A 16,813-nucleotide genomic window follows, 5' to 3' on the forward strand; every position below is an offset into this window, starting at 1 on the left:
CCCCTCTCCTCTCCTCCTCCTCTTTTTTAGAAGCCGCGATCGGAGATGGATGTCTCTCTTTGCCCAGCCAAGTGTAGTTTCTGGCGGATTTTCTTGCTGGGAAGCGTCTGGCTGGACTATGTGGGCTCCGTGCTGGCTTGCCCTGCAAATTGTGTCTGCAGCAAGACTGAGATCAATTGCCGGCGGCCGGACGATGGGAACCTCTTCCCCCTCCTGGAAGGGCAGGATTCAGGGAACAGCAATGGGAACGCCAGCATCAACATCACAGACATCTCAAGGAATATCACTTCCATGTAAGTCGGGCGGCAGCTTCCCCAGCCCGCCTCCCCTCTCGCTCCGCGTCTCCCCCACGCCCGCCCGCCCGCCCGCCCTCAGCCGGGAGCCGGCCCTCCGCCCGCCCGCCCCAGCTCGCCGCTGCCCGCCGTCCGCCGGGCGCGCGTCAGGCTCGCCGTGGCTCGGGAGATGCTTTCGGGCGGCGGAGTCCAGGTGATCCGGCCCCGGCACGCGTGAGCCGGGGCTTGCGTGTGTGCCTCTCCTCGGAGGGGACCCCAGCCGGCCCAGGGCTTGCGGGGCCCAGCTCCCGCCCCCGCCCCCACCCGCTGTGGCTCGTCGAGTTCTTTGCCCCCCACTGAATAGCAACAGTTTGGCCACGCTCGAGTGGAATAAAGTAGACGAGGTTCGATTCCCGGCAGAGGCGGCGGCAGTGACAGCGGCGGCGCTTAGCCGGTAGGGAAGGTGACAGGGACTGTTCGCGATCCAGCCGAGATGTTTAACTATTTCCTTTTGGAAACCGCAAAGCACGCTGACAAGTAAACAAGTTGGGAGCTGGCTGCTCGCGGGGAGACTTTGGACATGTCGTGGCCGTCATGGACGCCTACCTCTTCCCTTTCCCTCTCGCCCGCCCTCTCCAACCCCATTTTGGGCATTTCCGAGACACCCCCCGCCTTTCCCACCCTCATCTGCATCTGGGCGCCTACAGATCCCGTCCTTGTGAGCTTTGATGACTGCTCCGGTAATTCCGAGTCAGGATGGAGAACGGAGCAGAGGGGACTGGCATGTCTTGGGGATGGGGGTTATATGATCTTGCAGATGCGTTTTTTGGGGAAAATCCAACTCGGATCGGCGTTTTGTTTGGTTCTGCCCCATCTGAGCGAGACCTATGGTGGCCCGTATTTCCCACCCGTCCCCCTCCCCCCAACCTTGGGTAGGGGTCGCGGATAGAACTGTGAGCCCCCGGGAAAGAAGAGCTCAGGGTCCAGGGAAGCTGGCCATCTTTTCTTCCACTGACCTCAGGGCCAGGTGACCCCCCCCCCCATTTTGACATCCAGAGATGGGTGTGGACGCACTGGGGTTGCCCAGGGCATAGCTCTCTTATCCCCCTCCCGTGGTCCACACCCCTTGGGGTCCCTCAAAGTGAGTAGGAAGCCAAGAGGGATTCACACTGAAGTCTGGGCTGGGGTCTCAGGAAGGCGTTTGGGGTGGACTCAAGCCCTGCTAAGTCTGCCATTGGTGCTGCTCTCCCCGGCGGCAACCCTCCCTTTGCCTCAGAGATGGGGCGGCCAGGCCGGGAGGAATGCAGTCCTGCTCTCCCAAGAAAGCCCGCCAGCCCTTTTGGTTTCATGGAGAGTGTGCTCGTGTTCTTGCCACTAACGGTTTGAGGAAATGTACGGCCCGGGAGATGTCTCTGACTCCTGGCCCAGGAGACCAGCTTGACCCACATCTTAGCTCTGCCGCTCACGTCCTCACTACCTTCAGCGGGTGGGCCTGGGATAATAAGACAAACAGCCAAGGTGGGAAGGGTTGGAGGGGGGCAGGGGCTAAACAGGATGGACCCAACTCTGCCTCTCCTGCCCTGCGGGCCACAGCATTCCAGCATCCGGGAGGATGCCTGGAGGAGGGTCTGGAGCGGATTGTCAGGGAAACTCCAGCTGGGAAGTGCACCATCGGGCTGTGGGGGCTGGGGTGGGGAGAGCATAGCAGTGGGTCCAGGGGCTCAGGAGTGGGATCTAGGGATTTCCAGGGGGATTAGTGGGCCAAGGATTGGAGAGAAGGGGGCCTGGTGTGGGTCTCTGGGAGCTGGGGAGCCTTATTCAGCTTGTTCTCTGCTTCCAGGATATGTGTGTCCGTAGGAAGCCAGAGGGAGGCAGGGATGGCCACAATCACGTAGGCCCTCTGTAGCCAGGCAGAGGTTTTCAGCGCTCCTCTGAAAGCGATGCTTGGGGAAGCAGTTTGATCGAGGAGAGTTGGCTTCTCTTTCCAGGCAGTGGTTCTGAGACAGAGGTGCTGGAAAGGTGGGTGATGGGTGGGGATGGGGCAGTCTCTTGTCCCCTTGGGTGTTGGAGGACTCCAGTGGGACGTACAGGAGGACGGTGGGCAGGGAGTGTATTGGGAGACTGTGTGTGTGTCCCCATCCTTGCTTCGGGACTCTGCAGATGGGACTCCTCTCTTTAAATCCACCCCAACACCTAAGAGCCAGGGAACTGGATTCCCACAGGAGCTGTGTGGAGTGGCAGGTGGGAGAGAGGCAGGTCAGAGGTCATGGGTCTGATGACCCTTCCTCACCCCATCTTTTCCCCAGTGCCCTGTTACATCTATGGCTGGTATTGACTGAACTCGGGGAAGGGCTTCGTCTTCTAGCCCAGAGGCAGAGATCAGTGGAGGGAGGCAGGGGGAATCATGCTCAGCCTGGGAAGCAGATGTCACCGTGTGTCCTGTTTTACCCGAGGGAATGGAAGCTCAGGGTGGCAGAGTAATGTTTGGGGGCACATAGCCCCAGTGGAGAGCCAGGCTTGGATCTCTGTCCGTCCAACACCAAAGCTGAGGCCCCAATTCTGCCTGGAAGCCTGTGGAAGCAGGCCGGGAGGAGGGCCTTAAGGACAGACAGAAGCTCTCACTGCAGGGCAGGAGGCCCGACTTCAGCATGATCTGGCAAGGGGGCTTGAGTTGAAGCCGGGGCTCGGCCGGAGGAAAGCATGATCTTCCGATTTCTGGCGCTATCAGAGATGCAGAGTTGAGGGGTCCTGCAGTCTTCTACTAGCCTGAAGCTCTTGCTGGTGGATGCTTAGGGGTGCAGCTTGGGCAGACTCTGGGAGATGAAGAAGAGGCTGGGGTGTAGCCAGATTTCGACATCACGCCTAGCTACGGGAACCGGGGGGGCTGGCTTCCACAGATGTTGTGGGACCGTAGAGTTCTAAGGTCCTTCCCTCAGTGCTTAACTGACAATATGTAAATTTTAAGACAGTTGAGAGGTGCCTCATGGTCTTTCTCTCAGGGTCGTGTGTGGCTTGGCTGTTGTGTACCCCTCGGAGGCTGGCTGAGGGTGCCTCTGATGGAGCAGGGGGCTGTCCCGTTGGTATCAGGAGGGAAGCCGCTGTAAGGCATCAGGGCAGAAGTGTGGGTCTGCCCTCCGCTCCTCCCCAAGGGCCCTCTCCCTTGGCCTCTTTCTGTTTAGGAGGCCAGTCACTCTGGAGCCCAGGGCACACAGTAACCTTACCTAGAAGGGTCAACGCACTGCCCTGCTGCGCTCTGGCCCCACCAGGCTCTGACGTCACAAAGGCAGAGGGCGGTGGCTGGGAGGTGGGCCCACTGTCTAGGTCAAGCCTGCCTGGGGTTGGATCTGAATGGTGTCTTCTTTGACTGTCTGAAGATCAAAGGGGAGGAGATGGCTCACAGGGCCCAGAGCTCCTGGGACTGGCTACCCCGCCTTGGGAATACCATGAGCTCTTTCTTGGCTGGGACTCTGAGCCACCAACTGGGTCTCTGCAGGAGCCACCCCAGGATGGCTGGTGTTTGCAGCTCTCAGGTCCTTCTGTGTCCCCCGTCTTCCCTGCAGGCCCTTGCCTGGCTGGGTGAAGGATCTTTCGGGCTTTGGCTGCTGTATTGACTCCTTGATACTTAGCCTTTCTAAGGATCAAGGGAAGAGCCAGCCTTGACAATTACCCTTGAGAGCTGGGATGCAGGCAGGGGTGTGAGCCAGGCCCCAAGGGCATCATGGAGCTCAGCCAGGCTCTTGGGAGTTAGGCTAGGCCTGAGGGAGGTGGGCTCAATCCGGAGGCCTTTGTGGTGAGATTTGGAAGGGGGAGTGGTGGCAGCTCTGGGGAGTGGGGCACTTCTGGAATGAAAACTGGGGACCCTGGACTCCAGAGGTCCTGGGATTTTGCTTGGAGACAGAGTCTTCAGCCCCCACAAGCCCAAGTGAGTCTTTCCCGGCACAGTCTGGGGCCCAGGGTATCATCTCTACAGCTCCAGGGGGACCTGAGCACGTGGTGGTTTTGGGGAACACCGGCCCAACCTGACCCTAGCGTTGAGAGCCTTTGGGGACTGGTCCCTGGAGGGCTGAGCCTGGGGCCTGGGAGGCAGCTCAGGGTCCTGCCTGGCTGGAGTGGTGCTTGCGGCTGTGAAGAAGGGAGGGGCCTGATGTCTGCTCCCCTGGGATGCTGTCTGTCCTTGCCCTGCCTGTCCCTGTCCGCTGCCTTCTCTTCCTCTCCGAGTGTAATGGGGGAGCCCTCGCCCCAGCTGACTCTTAAGTGGGAGTGTGGGTGGGCCGTGACCTTCTCTCGGGATGACCTTTGCCAGTATTGTGGCATCTCCCCTGCCACTGGACTCCGTTCCTTGGTTTATACTGGGATCACAGGCACGGTCTCTGGCCTCTCTTCAGGGCCTCCAGGTGGCCAGAGGGAAGGTAGACTTAGAGAAAGGGATGAGTCACCATGAGTCCTACCGCTGGTCGTGCCCCTAACCCACTGTGAGCCTTAGGAGGTGCTGTAGCCTTTCTGAGCCTATAAATTCAGCTATGAATTGAGGCCATGGGGCGGTGCCCCTTCCATCTTGGACATCTGCCATCCTAGCCCAAGGAACACCCCTATGAGGCTCTGTGAGGCCACTTCTAAGGGCACCGTCTTTGGGGTTGGTAGCTGACCTTTGTGATGCACCCCAGAAGAGGGCAGGGCTGATCGCTCTCTGGCCATTGGCCATTTTCCCCTTCCTTCTTCCTTCCCTTCCTACTTCTAGAGAACTCTGGCTCACCTAGAAAGAGCCACACAGTTTGGACTCAACTGCCCAGACCAAATGCCACACTTAGCAATGTACCGGGGCCTGCAGCCTCTGAGAGGCCAGACACCCGGCTTCATGGCTGTCTGTTCTCTACTCTGTGCTCCAGGCAAGAAGGAGACCTCCCTCTGCAAAGCTTCCGGTCGTTGCCCCAGCAGAGACCTCCTCTGGATATGAGAGGAACATGCTAGAACTTCCATTTCAAGTTATTCTTGTCTAGAAAAGGGAATGTTCAATATTTAGCATATGGACTGAAGATACACAAGCATATGGTTTAATAAATAGGAGCGTTCTGGGGTCACAAGATAAAATTTTTATTGCTAAAGCATGCGTAATCAAAAAACCCTGGTGTGTCCATAATCCAAAAGGCTTAGAAGAGCCTGGGTTTGGGAGGGAGGTGGGTAGACAGTAGGATAGGTGACCCTGAAGCCCAGACTCTCCCTCTTGGCTCTGTTCCAGGGGAGGGGTGGGTTGATTGGCAGGGGGAGCAGGGAAAATGAGAGGAGGGGTCAGGCTGGGTGGCAGAAGAGAATCTCAGCACTGGACCACTGGAGGGCCAGGCTGGGTCTCAAAAGACTATCTCCTAGTACCCGTCGGGTCCTGCCTTTTGTTTCTGTCCAGCAAATTCTTTACCTCCTGAACACCTCAGCATTTCTCTTATGCTTTCCAGTTTACAGTGGTTGGGTTTATCTTGGCCACAGCTACTTGAAGCGCATAAGCAGGGATCATAAGCAGTCCCATAGTACCGATCAACAAAATAAAGAAAAGGGTTGAGCTGCATGTCTCCCAAAAGGAAAGCTGTAGAAGAGTCTCGTGACTCCTTCTGTGGTGCTCCAGTCATGACTTCTCTGGTTCCATGGACTCTTCTTTCTGGTGGTGGTCCTTTGGCTAGACATCCTGTGGCTCCGTTTTCATCCAGAAAGTTCTTTCTCCCACGGGGGGCAGCATTCTGGAAACGGTCCGTCTGTGAGGGATTGGAGGACAGCTGAGAGTCCTGGAAGATGGGTCTAGGTGTGGCCTGAGTGGAGGCTGCATTTGCCCCGCCCCTCACCAGATCTGGTGGTGGCTGTCAGCCGCTCAAGTCGTCTGTTATCCCATGAGCCTCCCTCGCCTTCACTTTGGGAAACACATACTCCTGGAGACCAGGCATGTTTGCTGCTCCTGTTTGATGGGTTGGATCACCAAGGATGAGGACTCCACTGAAGTCATAACCGAAGCTCAGTGCCCACTGGAGCCCTGGGAGTCCCCATGAGGATCCTTAATTTTGTGCAGGGCTCACCAGAACTCATGGTGGGAAGGATCGGCTGCAGGCGTCCCCTCCCTCATGTTTCTGCCCAAGGGGACTGCGAGAGGCCCAGACAGAGCCAACGACTTGCCTGTGGCGCCGGGTTACTGGAGGGTCCCTCTCTCAGGTGCTGGGGCAGGCGTCACCCTCTTCTGCTCTGTCAAAGCCAGAGCTTTGCCCACAACTGTGTCTCCCTCTGGGGCGATGTTTCCAAATCCGGGGTCCCCAGAGGCAGCAACTAGACGAGGCTGGCAGCCACACGGCTCCTTGTAGCCTGCGGCCCTCGCCAATTACAGATTCACTCGGTGAGGCTTTCTGCTCTGCTCTGTTTATGTGCAGGGCTGGGGAGCCCATCCTCTCTCTCCAGCCTCACCTCTGTCCCCCGGCCCTCCTTCCATCTGCCTTGTCCCATCACCAGTGTGCCTGGTCTGGGTGGTAGGAGATTTGGGATTCCTTCCTCAGAATCATCAAGCATGGAGAGGAACACGGTGGCTGGGTTTCCCCAGCTGATCCTCGGGGCCTGACCTCTCCCTAGGTTTGGACAGGCCCCTTACCTTTTCTGGGCCTCTGTTGCCTTATCTGTAAGTTGAGCATAGCGGTAACTACTTCTTAGCAGTGCTCTGAGGGGCAGTGCCCTGTATCACGCCCAGCAAAGAGAAAGTCGTCAATATATAACAACAGTTAACTTGTACCGAGGGCTTCCTGTGTTGTAGACCTTGTTTCAAGCACTTTGGAAGTAATAGTTCATTACGATCTCACATGAACCCTAGGAGAGAGGTACTGTTAGTTAATATTAATCCCATTTTACAGGTGCAGTACGAGCTAGATATCGAATTTGACTTGCTTAATTTTGCACAGAGTGGGCTGACGTTTAATGTCAAGCTGTAGTGTCTGGACTCTTGGGCTAGTATATGTTGGTAGACACACACATTTGTATAGTCATTCGTGAATACATGACCATCGTACTCTGTTAAGAATTAAAAAGAGGGTCGACATGAAGGCCTAGAAGGTCGTTTATTTTGTAACATTCCGGGTCTGTGGATGAGAATTGCCCTGGCGGTGCGGTCAGAGGGGAAGGCGAATGAGATGATGGGGATGGGGCTGGTCTGGCAGCACTGGCTGATGGGGTCACAGACAGGCAGTCTCAGTCGGGGAGGCCTGGGGGCTTGCCTCCATGACCCGCTCCCCACAGCACCTTCCCCCAGGGCGGTGTCTCAGCCAAGCCCTCTTCCCAGGCCTCCTTGACCAACCACCCTGTGGTGTCTTGGCCTTAGGTCAAGTCAGCTCCCCCAGGAGACCGGGTGCCAGCTGAGTCCGGCGGGGATTCAGGAAGGCGATGGCTGGGTCCCCTCCAGCTCTGCTCTGGGCTGAGGTGTGGTCAGCAGGATCGTGTCCCTGACTGCCCGTCACCCGAGAGAGCTCGGGTGAGAGAGTGGAGGGCAAGGGGGCTTCTTGCAGGTAGAGCTTCGGGGTTTCAAGACTGCTGATGGACGCGGAGCAGAAGGGGGATGTCTACAGTGCCGAGCAGCTAGAGCTGGGAGCTGGTGTGGAGAGCGTCTTCCCTGATTTCATGGCTCTTCTCTTGCTGCCTCCTCAGACCAGCCGGCTTTCCTCTCCTCCACCCTTCCTCTCGCCTGCGCTGTGCCCCGTTGCTCACGGAAGCTCCGTCCGCCTCTCCGCGGGGATGAGCTGGACGCAGGGAGGATGGCTACAGCTGTCCCCGTGGAGACGGCGGGAGTCCTGCTGAGACCGCAGGGCCTGCCTTTGTGGAAACACCCTGTTTTGCTGCTGCTTGGCTGGAGGGCTCACCGCATCACAGAACCTCCCTGGCCTTGGTTTTTCTTTCTGGGAGTTGGGGTACTCCTGCCTGTCTCCCTCATGGGGTCATGGTCAGATCGATGTGGTAACGTGCTTCATGGGCTGTCTAAACAGTGGGGTGCCATGTGGATTGTTTCTATTTCTAGATGTCTGGGGGTATTTTTGAGTTAGGAAGAAGATCAAGACTTTGAACCATACATCACCTGATCTGGAAAGGGGTTTGGAAATAACTGGGGTCCAACCCAGTTTTACCAAGGAGGAACGTGGGGCTCAAGGGAGGTGGATGGGCTTGGCTCAGTCACCTAGTGAGTCCTGGCGTGGGGCCCTGCCTCCCCAGCTGGTGTGGCTTTCCTTCCCCACCCTCTGCTAGCGGCTGCTGTGGGGCTGAGGGATTTGGGCTCTTCCAGAGGAAGGGAAAGGAGCCCCTAGTCTCTTGCAAAGAGAGAAAATGAAGGGAGCAATCTTAGACTCGCTGTCCTAACCTTGCTGCCTCCCACGGTAAACTAGGCTGTGTGTGCGCATCTGGGGGTGTCTTTGCGCAGGCACAAGCGCATGTCTTCTGTTCGCTGTGCACATCACGTCTGAGGTCTTCGTAAACAAGCTCTAAAGCCTTTGGCTTCCTGCTTGCCAAGTTCAGCTACGTGTAGACCCCGGTGGCCACCAGAGGGCAGTGCTACGCATGAGACGGTAGGAGGCTGGTGAAGGCCAGCACCAGCCTGAGCTGGGGATGTGGCTCTAGCCTGGTGAGATGTGCGCTGGCTGGCAGACCTGGCTTTCAGACCCTTTCTTGAGCCAGGGATGAGCAGGGAGGTCGCCTGTCCCTGAGGCAGGGCTTCTCTCTGCAGAGCTGGTCCTGCCTTCACCGTAACTGCAGCCCAGCCACGGGAGTCTCCTGGGCCTGAGCTCCCCGGGACGTGGCCGGGAGAGTGCCCTGCGTGGACGGAAGTCACTGCTCTTCCCCTCTGGTCTGTCTCTGCAGCAGCAGCAGGAGGGATCCGCACATTTGCACAGGGGTAATGGAGATGAATGAACAGGATGTAGTTCCTGCCCACGAAGATCAGTCTTGATGTGGACACAGAGAAGTTTAGAGGTGGTTACGCTGTGGGGTTAGTGTCCCAGAAGAATTGAGCTTTATGAACTCCCCCAGGCTGTTTGATATACTGACCTAGTGTGGGGGGATCGCTCACTGCTCCCTGCCCCCTTCCCCTCATGCCAAGCTTGGGGGTCACTTAGACACCAGGTGACTGCTCAGTAAATACCAGGTCCTGATGATTACCAGGTGCGAGACCTTGGTGCTGTCTTTTAGTCTTTCTGGGCTCTGTTTCTCCCTCAGAGATCCCCACGTAAGTTGACGGGCCCTGCCTGGAAAAGCTGGTTTGGACCGTTTCCTTTCTGTGAGTACTTGGCTCTTTTCTGTCTGTTTCGGGCAGTCTCATATTGAGCAGGCGCTGTCTGGCCCCATTCGCTAGTTGGTCCACACGTGAGCCCTGTCCCACTACTGTGGTTGTCAGCTTTGGAGGTGGGGTCTTCTGCTCTCGTGGTGGGTGTTCAGCTCACAGAGCCGCGTCTTGCAATGCTGTCCTGAGACCCATCCCGGGGCTGCAGATGGGACCCTCTCTGTTGCGGTCAGTCTTTCCCCACCTACTCGTTTCTGACACTTTTTTGAGGCTGGTACTTTGAAGAGCAGGGGTGAGGCTGACGTTCATGGCCCTCCTGCTAGATTGGAGGTTGTCTGTGTATGCAACCCTGCTTATGTATGGCTTGAGATCACAGCTCTGCCTCTTACCAGCTCTGTGACCTTGGACTGGCTACTTTTTCGATCCTCAGTTTCCTCACCTGAAAAACGGAGATAATGCTAATAATGCAATGATGCTATTGTAAGATTTCACGAGGGAGTGTGTATGCACGCGCCCATGCGCCGTTCCTCTCATTTTCTTCCTCTTCTCATTACCACACTCCAGAACTTCATCCCCACGGGCACAGATACTTCCTATGGCTCTCATCTGTTCTTTCTGCTTTCAGTCTTTTCTCCTTCTAGCTCAGCACGCTCACCCTGACGGATTAAGCTTCTAATCCAAGGCCTTCTGTTAGAATAATTCTGGCGTCCGAGATTTTCAATGGCTCTTTTGTCTGGGAGGCAGCTAGGTGTGGTAGGGAGAATAGTGGCTTCTTTGGCCACATGGCCTTCAGTTTAAATCCTGGCTCTGCCCCTGTGTCAGTTTACCCACGTTGTGTAACTTCCCTAAGCCTCAGTTTCCTTCTCTGAAAGATCAGGCTAACTGTGTCCATCTTTGTAGAATAGTTGTCGGGATTAGATGAGATTACGGTAGGTGCCTGGCACGTGATGGGCGCCTGGAGGCCAAACTGGCCTGTAGTACGATGGGAGTCTCACAGAGGTGATAGGCAGTGACATTTCCGGGTCCTTGAAGCATGGGACTAGAGGGAGTTATGTGGGTGGAGGTAGCACCTGGGCCAAGCTGAGGAAGGCAACAGAAGGACCAAGATGGAGTATATCTGGAAAAGGTGACAAAGTGACTAAGGCACATGTCTTTCAAAAGAGCAGGGAGATAGCTGGTTCCCACTGATAGACTCAGTTGGGGTACCAGGGGGCAGAGTGTCCCAGGCGCTCTGGATGTGGGGAATTTCTATGCAGACTAATTCAGGAGCACCCAGCCTCTTGCAGATGGGGTCCCATGGACTTTTACTGCTGTTCTTGCCTGGGGTAGCTCCCCATTCGCTAGATGATCCCATTCGGGGCTACTGTAATTGACTAAGACTGTCAGCTACAGATGGGACTGTGGGACCAGTCCTGGGAGAAAGAATTTAGGAATCTAGTGGGAAGGGGGTGAATCCTGAATCCTCCAGTCCACCCTCAAGGGCCTCCCATTCACATTCACTCCAGTTCCACATTGAGCCACAAGAGGGCACTAGACCATGATTTCTGCAGGGAAGGAGGCACTGGTTTGCCTGCCCTGTTGAGATTGTGCCTTTGATCAAAGCTGGTTTTCTCACAGGTTCCAGCATCCCCTGAGGGTCATGGTAAAGTCATTTGATTTAACTAGGGCCCATAGCTCCATAGCTTAGAGTCTGATATCTCAAGGGAGGCTAAATTGGATAGTGGAAAGGTCATAGAATTTGGCTTCAAACTCAGGTTCCAACACTCGCCCTCTCCCTTGCTTGTTTTTTGTTTTTTTGTTTTTTTGGTTTTTTTTTTGTTTTTAACTTTGAGTAAGTTACTTAACTTCTCTAGATCTCATTTTCTTCATCTGCAAAGTAAGGTGCTTTGGGAGGTGTTGCTGTTGTGAGGATTAAACTATACAATGTGTGGAAAGTGTCCGGAACATGGTGTTCACTCCATGGTTGGCCATCTGTCTCTTTCTGGAAGAAAGATGAAGTTAGGATGCAGGGCAAGAGTTATTTGCGTGATCACGTTGGCCTATTGGGGTCCTTTATACTCACCAAGGAGTGCTCTATGGTTCCAAGTCACTGGGGGGCAGCAGTGACACCCAGAGGCTGGAGTGGAGTACAGCAGTGTGTTCGGCTGGGGTGGCAGTGGTGGGCACTGTTGGGGCAGGCGACATTGAAACTGCATCATGGGTGATTGGCTTCAGGGGGTCTTCGAGTGCTAGTGGCCACAGGTGATTCTCTCAGGTCACGAGTGGGATGGTGGCCATTGGAAATCTTTGTGGCCTGGGCCGATGCTATGAGGTTACGTACTGTGGAGCACACGCGTCCAGCTGAGTGACTTTATCACAGCCAGCCGATCCTGGCATCAACCACCCAGACCCTTCTGGTGTTTTCGGGATTGCTACTCTTTGGGAGGTGCTTTAATTCCAACCGCTCTATCTGGTTAGCCCTAGCCACCAGCCACAAGACTCAGGATCTTGGAGGCTCAGTGTGTTTACCTGGAAAATGGCAAGGCGAGAGGTTGCTGGGCTAGTCGAATGGGAGGGTTTTTTGGCTCGGATCTTTGGATATGAGTATCAGGAATTGTTTCAGGCCGTGTGCGTTTGCGTGTGTGTCAGGGGTGTGTGGGATCACGTGGGAAAGGGGGGGTTAGTGGTAACCGCTAAGCTTCAGGCTTTACTGGGAGAAGGGAGGGGCCTTTCCCCAGCAGAGGTGAGGCTGGAATCGGGGTGTGACTGGCTCCTTACCTTCGGTGGCCTCTTCCTTATGCACCTGAGATTCAGCAGGGAACCTTGGCAGACGTGCCAGGCTCAGAAAGTTATTTAATATCAGCTTTGCTCCAGATTGTGTTTCTGACTCCTTGCCACCTCTTAAGTGGCAGTCATTTTAACAAATGTGGCGGTAAGACACCAAGTGGGAAATAACATGAGAAAGTGAGGAGGGGGCCAGGGGCGTGGAGGAGGGGTGTAGTTTCATTCCCTTGGCAGAAACCTCGTCTTTGAGGCAGTTGTAGGGAGAGAATAATGGAAGAGGAGGTGGGGCTCCTCAACGCCCCTGGCAGTGAAGGGAAGGGCCTGACTTCCCAGCGTGCGGCCCCGTGGCTGCAGATTTCTCTCCTCTGTGGGAAGGTCCTGTGCCCTATGGGGTGGCTGGCTCCTGTCCCTGGGGAGATGTGCAGGGAGGGCCTGTATCTGTTTTTCAAAGGCCTATCTTCCAAGTGCATAAGAGACCGCTGATGGGGGCTGGTGTTGGGGCACGTTGAGTCCACTGTGGGTGCTGAACTGCATGTGCACCGGGGCTGTGGGGTGCCCAGCACCTGCCTCACTGCCTGCCGAGGCCCATCCCAGCATCTGGGCTACTGGGGAAGGGTGGGCAGGGGCACCAGCAGGGCCAGCCTGGCCCTTCCTCCTGTAGGACCCGGAGAGGAGGGAGTCCCCTCTCTGTCTTACTAGTTCCAGCCTCCAGCCGTGCACGGTGCTAAACCCTGGGACACTACACGGAGAGGATAAAAGGCCATGCCTTCTTGGAGCTTACAGGCTTTTTTTTTTTTTTTTAAATTTTTTAAATGTTTATTTGTTTTTGAGAAAAAGAGACAGTGCGAGTGGGAGAGGGGGAGAGAGAGAGGGACACAGAATCACAGCAGGCTCCAGGCTCCGAGCTGTCAGCACAGAACCTGACACAGGACTCCAGCTCAGGGACCATGAGGTCATGACCCAAGCCAAAGTCAAATGCTTAACCGACTGAGCCACCCAGGCACCGCTATAGGTTTTTTTTTTTTTTTTCAAGGTTTATTTACCGTGAGAAAGAGAGCGAGAGTGTGAACATGAGTAGGGGAGAGGCAGAGAGAGAGGGAGAGAGAGAATCCAAAACAGGCTCCATGCTGTCAGCGCAGAGCCTGATGCAGGGCTTGGAACTCATGAACTGTGAGACTAGGACCTGAGCCACCACCTTCTGAGCCACCCAGGTGCCCCCGCTCTTGGAGTTCAGAGTCGAGTTGGGGTGGTGAGCCTTAGTGAAAGGAGTGACAGCTGAAAATGCTGTCTCAGGAGAAGCGGGGGCAGGATTTTAGAAAATGCACGTGATGTGAAGTTTATTTAAAAAAAAAAATTTTTTTTTTCAACGTTTATTTATTTTTGGGACAGAGAGAGACAGAGCATGAACGGGGGAGGAGCAGAGAGAGAGGGAGACACAGAATCGGAAACAGGCTCCAGGCTCTGAGCCATCAGCCCAGAGCCCGACGCGGGGCTCGAACTCACGGACCGCGAGATCGTGACCTGGCTGAAGTCGGACGCTTAACCGACTGCGCCACCCAGGCGCCCCTGATGTGAAGTTTAAAGAAAAACGTACACGCATGAAAACGTGGCTTCCCCGAGGTGGGCAGGGTGCAGTGTTTCTAATTGGAGATTTACAGATTCTGGATTCCCTTGTTCTCAGGCCCATCAAATGTCAGAGGAAGCAGTGGAGTTAACTTGTCAGGGTTGTGGGCCCTGGTCGTGAGGTCGACATTGGCCTTGCTGTTGTCCACAAGGGGCTCTGTGGTATTTTCGGGGAAGCCATGTACGAAAGGCAAGAGGGGGGCTGCATTTCTGCTGCTGTCACTTTCTGACCTTGGGAGACCAAGTTTGGAGCAAGGTCACCGCTATTAGGAAGGTGATCCCCAGCAGCTGAGGGGACAGGGGCAGGGAGGCAGGAAGGAAGAGTGCCACGGGCCGTGTGTCCACCCACAGGCTGCAGGGTGCTCTCCCCAGACGCTCGTTCATTTCCCCAGTTCTGCATTTGTTCAGCATGTTTATTTGAGAGCCTGTGAGGGGCCAGCCTCTTTTGTGAGAGCTCCCTGGACCTTGCTCGTGGGAATCTCCCTCCAGGCTGCAGGGAAGCTGGGCCAGGTGTGCTGAGGGTGCAGCCAGATTCCCTCTGACCCCCTCACAGGCCAGGTTCCTGGGAGAAAGTCCCATCAGAAGGTGATCTGGGTGGAGGAGAGCCACGGGTGGGATGAATGCCCAGTTGGTACACAGAGGTTGGCTTCTGTGCTGGTATAGGGTCAGCTGCCTGCTTCCTCCTCTGGGCACCCAGCAGACACTGTGCCCAGGCCGTTCTGGGCCTGGCCCCCCCCCCCCCCAGTGGGGAACATGACACTCCCCCTCCTCTCTGCTCAGAGTGGTGCCTGGGGCCCCCAGGGAGCAGCTGTGTGACCTTCTCCCTTCCTGACTCCTGTTCTGGCCTCATTGTCCGGAGTAATTTCCTGTCTCCATGCAAATGACTGGTACTCTTTCCTGCCTCCCCACCCCACCTGCCCCAGTCCCGGCATGCAAGCTGCCTCCCCACCCAGCCGATGTGCTGGCCTGCCTGCCTTCTTTCCGTCAGTCACTCACTCAGGGCTGCTGTTGTCTGGACTCTGGTCTGGTGTGTGCAGGCCTTGGGGCTCCACCCTGTTCCCTTTTCTGGTGTCTGTCCTTACCTGCCCCAGGTGGGTCAGTGGATGGAAGAGGGTGGCATGGCTAGGGTCTCAGTCCAGCTGAGACTCTTGGGTTCCAGCCACATGCCCTTTATGGCATCAGGCTCCTTCGTGTTTTTGTTTCTCTACTGTGCTGTGAGCATCAGCAGCTGGGGATTGGGTTGTATTTGGCTGTGTTCCCAGTAGTCAGGATCTAGTAGGTGCTCAGTAAAGACCTGATGAGCAGGATGGGGGTGCTTCTAGCAGAATGTCTCCCAGATCTAGAACAGATCCCAGCTCGGTGACCATGCACACGCCTCCACCCAGAGCACCGGGCGCCGCCTCCTCCTTGCTCTCCGAACCTCTGTGGGCCTGGGGCTTTGCCCTCAGCAGAGCAGACTTCTAGAGTGCAAACCCTTGCAGTGACTGTGTTCCAGCGGCTGTTGTGAGGACTGGCTATTTTAATCCTGTCGTTCTTGGCACAGCCCAACGAGGCAGGTACTATTATCAGCCTCATTTTTTGAAAGCACAGGGAAACTGCAGCATAGGGAGGCTATTGAATTTGTTCTCGGTCGGCCATTTGGCTAGTAAGTGGCAGGGCTGGGCTTTGAACTGGGCATGTCCGGTCCCAGGGCCCCCCTCGTGCCCCTGGTGTTATCGGTGCCTCTCTCTTTCTTGCCAGCCCTTATTTCCTTTAGTCTTGGGCCCCCCTGAGTCCCTACAGCTCCCAGATGCCCCTTGGCATACAAGACATAACACCGTGCTCACCTGTGATGTGTGAAGGGGCCTCTGGGACCTGGTGGAGTTTGAGATTCCTGAATTTTGTGGGCACAGGCGTTTTCAGCCACATCCCAGAGAATGTCTTCTGAGTGAGGACACTGGGGCAGAAGACAGGGACTTCCTGGGTCCTATCAGTGCCACCAGCTTACTGGGTGAGTCCAGGCACGGCGCTGGCCATCTCTGGGCCTCCGTTTTCTTATACTTAAAACCAGGAGTCCCGCCCAGGTGATCTCGGAGGGCCTTTCAGGCTCTGACCTCTGATACTCTGAGTGGCGTGGCTGGGGACTGGGTAGAAGGTTGGAGAGGGCCGAGGCTGCATAGGGGTGGTCCTATGTGTGTGGAAGGCTTGTGGGAAGGGACCCTGGGGGTTCTCACACCTGTGCGTGCATCCCTGGCCCCAGGAGGGCTTGCGGAAGCATAGACTGCTGGGCTCCACCCCAGAATTTCTGATTCCCATTTGTGGTGGGACCTGAGGACTTCCTTTCTAGTGAGTCTCTCCAGGTGATGTGGGTGCTGCTGGCCCTGGGACCACACTTTGAAAATGACAGCTGTGTTGATGGCTTTCGGGGCACACTCCCTGGAGATCAGAGCTGGGATAGTATTGTGCATACGTTTTGTATGAATTTTCCCAGGCCATGAAAAATTTGAATACCTCCGTTCTAGAAGCACACTAACCCACTCCTGAGCATATTTTGATGGGGCCCACCCAGGTGCCGGCTTCTCTCTCCATTCCCCTTTCTTCTCTCTGCACCCCAACTGTGGTGCCTGGCTCTATTCCGACCCTGGCCCCCACTCTCCCCTTTTCCCACTGGGCTGGACTTGCCAGAATGTGCTCTGGTCCACACGATCCAGTGTGTAGTTAGGAAATAAAAGCACAGTTAACGTTTTTCATAGTACTTTTCCAGACTCACAGTTGATTTTTAAGAACTATCTGGAAGGCAGGGAAATAATTCTGTAATTGCAGCTCAGGAACCTTAGTTGGGTCCTAATTGCTCCCAGGGTCAAGTTCGGACTTCTCTGTTCACGTCTAGGCTGCAGCA

At 55.7% G+C, this 16,813-nt stretch overlaps 1 protein-coding gene across 6 annotated transcripts in view; it reads left to right on the forward strand.

The window, feature by feature from the left end:
• The first annotated feature begins 6 nt into the window (after positions 1-6).
• NTRK3 (neurotrophic receptor tyrosine kinase 3) overlaps positions 7-16,813 on the forward strand; it is a 398,556-nt gene continuing 381,749 nt past the window's right edge. For all 6 annotated transcript variants that reach the window (XR_005796183.1, XM_040493712.1, XM_040493713.1 and 3 more), the window contains exon 1: positions 7-293. Coding sequence is in view for 5 of the 6 variants with exons in the window: in XM_040493712.1 (XP_040349646.1) it covers positions 46-293 (248 nt within the window). In the remaining variant the exon portion in view is untranslated. The remainder of the gene's footprint in view (positions 294-16,813) is intronic.

Source organism: Herpailurus yagouaroundi, unplaced genomic scaffold (genome assembly GCF_014898765.1).
Source record: "Herpailurus yagouaroundi ecotype Mexico unplaced genomic scaffold, PumYag 185, whole genome shotgun sequence".
NCBI lineage: Eukaryota > Metazoa > Chordata > Mammalia > Carnivora > Felidae > Herpailurus > Herpailurus yagouaroundi.